Here is a 9,800-nt window from a genome sequence, read left to right on the forward strand (position 1 = left end):
TCAATACCAACTCATCTTTATTCATCTTCATATTCTTGGTTCAATAATCCGTTCAATTTCAAGAAAGGAAAGGGATTTCGAGCAGTTGGTCGATGACACGATAGATAAAGATCTTGACACGATCATATCCATTTTCAAGTATTAGACTAGATAGAAGACGTGTCGGGTTCTTCTGCTAGTGGTTTCTGAAACCAAATGGGAACCACATATTTGCTTCAAGATTTACGTCTGATGTCCAAGTTTGATCACATTTGACTTCATCTGTGGTAGTCGATTGACTTTCTTCCCACGTGTCTGCACCTTGATCTTCATATTTTTGGTTCGGTACCAACTCATCTTTATTGATCTTCATATTCTTGGTTCAATAATCCGTTCAATTTCAAGAAACGAAAGGGATTTCGAGCAGTTTTGGTTGATGACATGATAGATAAAGATCTTGACACGATCATATCCATTTTCAAGTATTAGACTAGATAGAAGACGTGTCGGGTTCTTCTGCTAGTGGTTTCTGTAACCAATTGGGAACCACATATTTGCTTCAAGATTTACGTCTGATGTCCAACTTTAATCACATTTGACTTCGTATGCGGCAGTCCAATGACTTTCTTCCCACGTGTCTGCACTTTGATCTTCATATTTTTGGTTCAATACCAACTCATCTTTATTGATCTTCTTATTCTTGGTTCAATAATCCGTTCAATTTGAGAAACGAAAGAGATTTCGAGCAGTTGGTTCAATAATCCGTTCAATATCAGTGTTGTTTGTCACCATGTGTGAGCATTGGAAGCCCGACAAACAGTCTTGCAATTACATCTTCAATCGAGACCGCATGAGAAATACAAACCCGACACGTCTTCTATGATGATTTGAAACATTCCGAATAACTAGCAGAATCTATAAATAACTAACACGAAGATCTCTACGATCGCTAATGTTTCTATCAACGGACTGATCGGTAACGTTACTTTACTTGTGCTCCGATTTAAGCGGCGTGTTCCGATCTACGTTTATCGAAATTGTTAAAGGTGATGAAGAGTTTTGAAACCCTAGAATGATTGTGTTTTTATTGGAAAAAATGGATAATGGAAAAAACAACCTTATATACGGCCCGTATATAGTTATACGGCCCGGCCCGTATCCATATGGTAACACCAAAAACTTTGGTAAAACCTCACCAAATAAATCCACTGGGCCGTATACGTTTTACTGATCGTATACAAATGTATACGGGCCGTATACTATTAAATCAAAAAAAACATTCCCTGCGTATTTTCCTATTAAAAAACATTCTATACGGGCCGTATAATGTTATACGACCCGTATACAATAGGGGGTATGAAAATAAGATATAAGGGGTGTGAAAATAAAAGGGGCTTAAATTTATTATTAGTTTGAGAAACAAAAACATGAAAAAAATATACCTAAAAGGTATAGAAAAGTTTTTCAAATATAAAAATAAGAAAAGTTTTTCAAATTTATAATATAAGAAAATCTTTTCACAATCATATAAAAGTTTTTCAAAGCATTTTATAAGAATGTGTTTAAACAATTAAAAAAGATTAAATGAAAGTTTATAGTAGATTGTGTCAGGGTTAGCTCTAAGAATTCGTGTACTCTGTTCGAGCTCGAAAAAACGTACCTTTAGGCCTTAATGAAATTAGGTATTGAACTCACTAAAAGTTTAAAATTAATACCAACTAGGTGTTTACCCCGTGCTACGCGACAGGAGTAGTTTTTCCCATGTTACACTTCTAGACGCCATTGTTATCTTTCTTGAGCTTAGTTTCCTGCAATTAAATACTTAAAGAAATATTACCCAACCTCAATGAAATTAAACTCAAATGAATAACATAAAGTTGCAGCTCAAATGTTATTTTTATGTAGCAGGTGATGTATGTGAGGTCCTCACAGGCATCGCAAACTAATATTCCATTGTTTCAGTCAAAGCCATTGTTTAAGCAATGGGTTCAAATGTTACATACAACTTAATTTGAATAATACATATCTTAAACGTGTCTTATTCAAATGTTTGTTAAAATGTACGACATGTCTTAATAAGTTCATATACCTTGCCACTTATCCACGTTTATGTTGTGGCTTTAGTTAAAATGTTTGTTATAGATATTTATATAGGAACATCAACTATTTCAAACAACATAGCAATAATATTAGATCAAAACTGCATTGTCAGAGTTCAACTAAAGCCACAACATGAACATGTCTGAATGTGCATTTTTTAAGTGATTTATGTGATATATAACAATCAGAATTATATATTCAAAGGGCTGTAAAAGCTCATGTTTGAATGTGGTTTTGCAATTAGGAGTTATAATTTGTTTGACTGTTACTTCAACAAAATTATTTATAGAATTAATAAATAAACTGACGTCGAATTCATGAAACATAGACCTTAACACAAAACTCCTTAAGGTGCACAATTCTGAACCTATTTTTTTCACCCAATTGCTAAAAAAGAGACCTCTTTTATGCCATTTTAAAGAAAACCTGGTGTGCAATATAAGTTCTTTAAATTGAATCAAACATCTTTAACAAAAAAAACTAGTGATCATGATTCATGTCATATGCAATAGTTCTGTACAAATGCTCTCACAAAATTAAGCAAACCAAGTAAACACAAAAAAGAAAAAAAATACAAAATCACAGCAACTTGATTTAAAAGCACAGTTATGATTAACGCCAAGCAACAACGAAAGTTCTTTGATTAAACCTCAACTTCAAGTAACACAGCAAGTAAAGTCAAAAAGTTCATAATTTAACATTTCTTACCAATAGCTTTTTGTTGTTCCTTTTTCTTCTATGGATAAATTCTAAGCAATAGAAGGTCGGCTTTGCTTCTCTGTAAAAATCATGTTTCTCGTAAAAAAATGAGCATTTTAAAAAAAGTGAACTTAGTACCGGAATCTTAGAAACCCTAGCATCTGCGTGTTGCCGTCACCGGTCACCTATCCGGCCGGTTATGGAAGAGGACGTCACAAACCCTGCTCGCCACGCTCTACTCGCGTACCACACAAACCCTGCTCGACACCACCAAGGATCAGCGTGAAAACCCACAATCATTCCGGTGACTGTGGTTTTCTAATTGAAGGCAAAGTTCCGATTGCTGATTCTGTAAAATCTTCCCTGATGACGATGACGACTCTCCTATGCCTAGGTCTTTTCAAATTGAGGGGAAAATTCTAGAAGGCTGGACCTTAGGAGTGGTAAAAGGAAAGGTTGAAAACCTTGGTGGTCGATCTGAAAAGCATAAAAACTCCCTGGCGCAAACCCCTGATGTCTTTTGATATATAATAATAATAATAATAATGGACTAATAAGTAATATAAACCATAACAATAGTTTTGTAAGTTGACCTATGTTGGTGTTTGTATAGGCATACCATATTAATTTTTTTTACATATACATATTGGTTTTTTTTAAATGACGTGCCCTACGAAATATCGGGCTTTAACAGGTGATCCTCCCCACCCACCCTAAGGCCGCCCCTGGATTGAGTGGACTATTGTCATATTCACAAAGAAATATTATAATACCAAAACATGAATTCAGAATTTTATTTTATTTTCAAACTAGGTTAGAACCCCGTGTATTACACGGGTTGATTAAATATATTTTTATATAATAAAAAAGTTACATCTTTAATTACTCGTGTATAACATTAGTTGAATAAGCACGTGTACTACACGGCTTGAATAAATATAATGTAATCAGTTAACACACACAGTCGTCAAAATACGTTTTTGGTAAAAGAACTTTAATATACTATTTACATATTAGAACATTTTACTTTGTTTTTTTATTTTTCTATTATTAGGTTATAAACTTGTGTATTACAAAAGTCCATTAAATCCACTTATTTCTTCTTTCCCCATTCATGACCCATGCTTTATACCTAAATATTAGTTTTTATTTTTCCCTACTTAATACATGTAATCTCAATCAAGTAATCAAAACTAAAGAGGAAAACAATTTCAAAAAATGATATGCACTTTTCAATTTGAATTCACATACAGAACTAACATGAGGCTATCAACATGCAAATATGGCTTGTTTGGCATTTAGTCAGCGAAACGCAGGCCGGATCTCTCCTTTGAGTGGATGTTGATAGCTCGGGTGAAAAGGTGCTTGCTCCATGTGAATGGCCCCATAAATTTAAGAGATCCAATTGTGTTTGGACTACATCTCCAGTGAAAACAGAAGCAATTTTGCTTGTGTTTCAGGTAGTTTTGTGTTTGCACCACGTTCCCATTCCATTTTGCGAGTCAGTTGATGTCGGTCATCAAACGATAGTGGGATCCTCACATGGAGGGAAAATTAACTTGGTTAGTCATAAAGGATAAAACCAGCAACAAAAATAAACTTAAAGGATGTTTTTAGCAAGTTTTAAACATTAAGGCTGCAACCTGCAAGTTTGAGGAAACATAAAGGACGTTTTGTGCAATTTACTCGCAAAATAATAAACTAAAGATAAGTATAAAGATCATATTAGAAGATAAATATAAATATAGAGATATACTTGTAGATAAATGTCGAATTAAAATATGAGATAACTTGATAAATTATTTTAAAACTTGTAATTTTTAAGAAAAAAATAAACATAAATATATGGCAAGAAAACTAAAAAATAGAGGTCTCTCGTATTATGTATTAGTATTTTCCACATTGATGGCACTTTGTTTGATTTAAAATTTAAACCTATATGGCCGCCTTTTGTTTTTGAAAATCGAACATTGTATCCATTATGATTATTAAATCTATTCTTATTAGATTTGATTAAATATTATTGATAATAAAAATTTGTATTAGATTAGATTTTAGATTTGATTAAATTTTATTAATCATAAAAATTTGTATTAATTTAGATTAAATATTATTATTATTAGTATTATTAATAATTTTAATCAATTAAAGGAGAGAATGACAAGTGTTCGAAAACAAGTTTCTTTTATTATATAGTATAGATTTCAAATACATATATCGCATATCTCATTTTCGATTCTTTCATATTTAAAAGATTTCAATTTTTTGAAAATATCTTTCTAACCAAAACACACTTGATTAAGATATGTTTGAGAGGGAGAAAGTAGTAAATGTACAACCCTAAAAGCAAAACCAATAATGCATATGATTTTTATTTCTGAATGAGAAGCAAACAAAGGATAGGACAAAAACATGCAACTTCAGACTCCCTTGCTTTTTGGTTTTTTGGTTTCATTTTGAAGCTGCCCACTTGAAAGAGATCCAAAATTAGGGATACCTTCCGATCCACATCTCATCTCTCTCTCTCTCTCTCTCTCTCACACACACACACACACAAACACACACCCCGTCTTGAATATGAACATGCTATCTTAACTTGTACGGATTGGAATTTTGTTTTTGTATTGTGAATTTGAGTTGGATCATCTTTGAGAGTTGGCTATACTTGTATACTTTCTTGGACAAGAACAAGTTTGGTCACTGCCTGCCAGGTCTGAACTTTTTCACATTTGATTTTAGTTATTTATGATCACTCTTTAACTTATCTTAGAAACATCAAGAACAAAAGCCACTTTCTGGTGTTAACTTTCTTTTTATAGGGTTTCTTGTCATCAAATCTATAAGACATGGATTTTCAAAGCAAACAAACTTTGATCTGAAGCTCACCAGTCAATCTTTCTGATATACCCAGTCAAAGAAAATCATTAAAAGAATTTTTTTTTTTTTTTTGTTGAAAATCCAGTTCATTAAATAACCTAGAGAGAGAAAGAGTGATGAGAGAGATGAAGGTCATGTTTTTGGATGACAGTATGTCAAACTTGACATCAGCATCTAATGAAGCAAGCCTATCTTCATCTAGTAACAAGAATGAAGTGGGTACTATGTACCCTCCATCACAGCAGGTGCAACAGTCCTTTGCTTCAGTGCCAACTAATTCCAACAATCAAACTCAAACCAACAAGAAAAAGAGAAATCTTCCAGGGAATCCAGGTATATCAAGCTAGCTAGATAGATATACATAAGTTTTTATAGTTCTTTTGAGAAAGAGTTTGTTTGATTCTTATAAAATCCAGTTGACACATTTCCTTCAAGTACATGCATTATTAAATGCTGTTAGCCAAGTTTATTACCGACTATACTTATTATTCTTATTATCAGATTTATCACTTATCTTTAATTTTGTTTGTTAACTATTATTATTATATCTCTAGTTATTGATGTTTTATTATTATATATAGTTTTCATTCAAATCTCTTTATATAAAAATATCTAGTTTTCACTTATGGAAAACTAAGAAATATATAACACTTGATGGCTTTCTTTATGGGCTTCTAACTTTTAGCATTGAAAGTATCGAAAGAACATATCTTTTGATTATTAAGTATTTATAACTACTTATGATTGAAACTTGAAGACCCTGAAGCTGAGGTGATAGCAATGTCCCCCAAAACACTAATGGCAACAAATAGATTCGTGTGTGAGATTTGCAACAAAGGGTTTCAAAGAGACCAAAATCTTCAACTGCACAGAAGAGGTCATAATCTTCCATGGAAGCTAAAGCAAAGATCAAAACAGGAGGTGGTTAGGAAGAAGGTGTACGTATGCCCCGAACCGAGTTGTGTGCACCATGAACCTGCAAGGGCTCTTGGAGATCTCACTGGTATCAAGAAGCATTACTCACGAAAGCATGGTGAGAAGAAGTGGAAGTGTGACAAGTGTTCGAAACGATATGCGGTTCAATCCGACTGGAAGGCTCATTCCAAGATTTGTGGCACTAGAGAATATCGATGTGATTGTGGCACTCTTTTTTCAAGGTAAATCTTTGAATAAATAGGATATTTGATTACAAAATGCTTAAATATAAAGTTCATATTTTTAATCATTAAAATACATTTCATACTTCACATGTGGAACAGTTGATAACACTAAAGAATTTAGCTTAATTCTTTTAATGACCAAACAAGTCTTCTTAATTTGTCCTCATTTAATTCTACCGGTGTTCACGTTTCAGTTTCGAACCCTGAAACCGCCTTAGCCAGTCTTCGGTATGGTTTCACAATCATTTTTTCTTTAGCTTTCGATCCGTTGGCTTTTAAAAATCTCAAACCATAACGATTTATACAGAAAACTGGCACTGTAGTATAAACGATGTGTAATCTTTCTTACGAAATCACCATTTATATTATAAGGGCATGTTTGGCTAAGGTTATTTAACTTAAAAATGACTTTTTGTGAAAAAAGACTTATTGACTATGACTTTTTGAAATAAGGTTTTTAAAAAAGTGTTTGGATAAGCTTGTGTGGTGGAAAAGCCAATAAGTTAATAAGTTGTTTTTCAAAAAGTGTTTGCCTTAGCTTATTGATGTAAAATGACTTAAATCTGCTCCAAAAGTCATAAGCTACTCAAAAAGTCACAACATCCTAACTTCGGAAACATGACCTTTTCTCCTATACAAAAAGTCATTTTGAAAATCTCCTTTTTAGAGCATTCACATCCATCTCCCTAAAAATATACATTCCACTAAAAAACAACTCCTATATCAATATATTTTCACTAAAAACAAATACTTTTTCTCTCTCCTTTTCAACTAAATAATATTTTTATACATTTATCATTACATTTTTCTCTTTCCTTCACTCACAACCACTTTCAATATATATTAAAAAATTATAGTGGGTGAACAGTGTCCCCCCAAATATACAGATGAACAGTAACATTTTCTCTCTCCTCCACTCACAACCACTTTTTATACTCTTTATATTTTAAAAACCTCACACACAGATTTTGATTCCCTGGATGTGAATGCTCTTAGCTTTTAGTAAAAATCAATAACTTATAAGTTAGGGTAGAAAAACTTAGCCAAACATGCCCTAAGTACGAAAAATACTAATCTATTTTATGATCATCAATTGTATTATAAGTGTAACTGTGTGTGTGTGTGTGAGAGAGATAGAGAGAGAAGGGTTGTATCATCATACTGCTTTAAGCTTACAAAGAAGAGCATATTATCAGTGGGTTTTGTTCCATTGTTTAGAGTGCTAACTTGTTTGTTTCATTTTGGTTCCATCACAATCACAACAGGAGGGACAGCTTCATCACACACAGAGCTTTCTGTGGTGCTTTAGCAGGAGAAAATGCAAGATCTTTATCATCAACCCTACTCTCACCAAACCATCAGCTTCCCCTTCATCTCCCATTAAACTACCCACTCAAAACTGAACCACATCTCTTCCAATACCCACAACTCAACTCCAACATAATGTCTAATGATCATTTGCAACAAAACAATCAATTACCATCATGGTTTGTTCATCACCGTCATCAACCAAACTCAAACTCAAACCCTAACAATGCAAGTAATAATAATAATAATATTGATTTTCCATCACCTTCTCCATCTCACATGTCTGCCACTGCATTGCTCCAAAAGGCAGCTCAGATGGGTGAGACCATGAGCAAGCCTGCAGCTAGTACCAATACTGTCATTGTCATGTCACAACAGCAACAGCAACAACAGCAGCACCAGTCCATTCTAAGTGGGTCCCACCAAAATGATCACATGTGTGCACCTACAACATTATTGACAGCTCATCATCATCATGCTTCTGGTCTTGAAAATTTGTCTTCAACTGATGAGAATCAACAAGAGATGCTAGGGTTAAGTGGTGGGTTTGCTAATTCTCAACCCAATTCATTGGCTTGTGAAAGTGTTGGCTCCATTAATGCTTTCCAAGAGGCTTATAATAATGCTTTTCAAGAACCCTTCTTTCCAAGAGCATCAGCATCAACCGAACCACCTCGGAACCCGACTAGCGGTGGAAACGATGAGTTGACAAGAGATTTCTTGGGTCTAACAGGGTTTCCACCACCTAATGGTGATCAACATTTTCTAAGTATGGCTGGTCTAGATCATTTAAACACTTCACCTTATCACCATACGCTGCAGCAGCATGATCCCACCCAGAACCAGAACCAAAACCAAAACCAAAACCACTTACCTTGGCATGGTTAATGTCTAGCTAGCTAGTTCATGCTTGATAATAGTAAGATACAATCTTGTTTTCACTTTTTTATGGTGTTTTTTTAAGTGCATACATGCATTGTTTTATTGGTCATTAGATTTTATTATGTTGTTAAAGTTCGATCAGTACAAATTATCTTTCTTTTTCTTCTACGTAGGGGATATTAAAAGGCAAAATATCTGCTTCAAGCATTTAAAGTTGTACTGTTGTTATGTTCAGTGATTCAGTCATATGTAAATAAGAATTATATTATATATTATATATTATATATTATATATTATATATTATATTAAAAAAGAAAAAGTGAACAGAAATGATGATGGATAGGTTTTCGTTTATTAATTTTAAGTGTATATAATTATAAGATTACCAGTTTTATTGGCACACCGATGTGCTTATTGGCACACCAAACCCTAGTTGAATTACAGTTTATCTATGCTGTGTATATATCTATACGTAGCGTATAGGGTTACACCTATACCCTGCATATAAGTCTATACGCAACGTAGGTAAAGCATGGATCTCAGTGTCTGTTCAGCAATCATTGCACAGAAAACAATGGTTTATATACGCTGCATATAGCTCTATACGCAACGTATATAAAACATAAAACTTTTGGGGTCATTTTGGTGGGTTTGAAGCATCAGTCTTTCATAAGATTTATATACGCTGCGTATAGCTCTATACGCAGCGTATATAACCTTTCAGAAATTTGTTTGGTCATTCAGCATATTTGTGGTATAAATTCTCACAAAAGGAAACCAGCCAGTAAATAATAA

The 9,800-nt window shown here is 33.4% G+C and overlaps 1 protein-coding gene across 1 annotated transcript; it reads left to right on the forward strand.

The window, feature by feature from the left end:
- Positions 1–5,220: 5,220 nt before the first annotated feature.
- Positions 5,221–9,218, forward strand: LOC110869300 (protein indeterminate-domain 7). The gene is made up of 4 exons (XM_022118601.2): positions 5,221–5,489; positions 5,741–5,988; positions 6,413–6,812; positions 8,081–9,218. The coding sequence occupies exons 2-4, from the start codon at positions 5,772–5,774 to the stop codon at positions 9,009–9,011; spliced, it is 1,548 nt and encodes a 515-aa protein (XP_021974293.1). The 5' UTR covers positions 5,221–5,489; positions 5,741–5,771; the 3' UTR covers positions 9,012–9,218.
- Positions 9,219–9,800: the final 582 nt, after the last annotated feature.

The sequence above is a fragment of the Helianthus annuus genome, chromosome 7 (assembly GCF_002127325.2).
Source record: "Helianthus annuus cultivar XRQ/B chromosome 7, HanXRQr2.0-SUNRISE, whole genome shotgun sequence".
Taxonomy (NCBI): domain Eukaryota; kingdom Viridiplantae; phylum Streptophyta; class Magnoliopsida; order Asterales; family Asteraceae; genus Helianthus; species Helianthus annuus.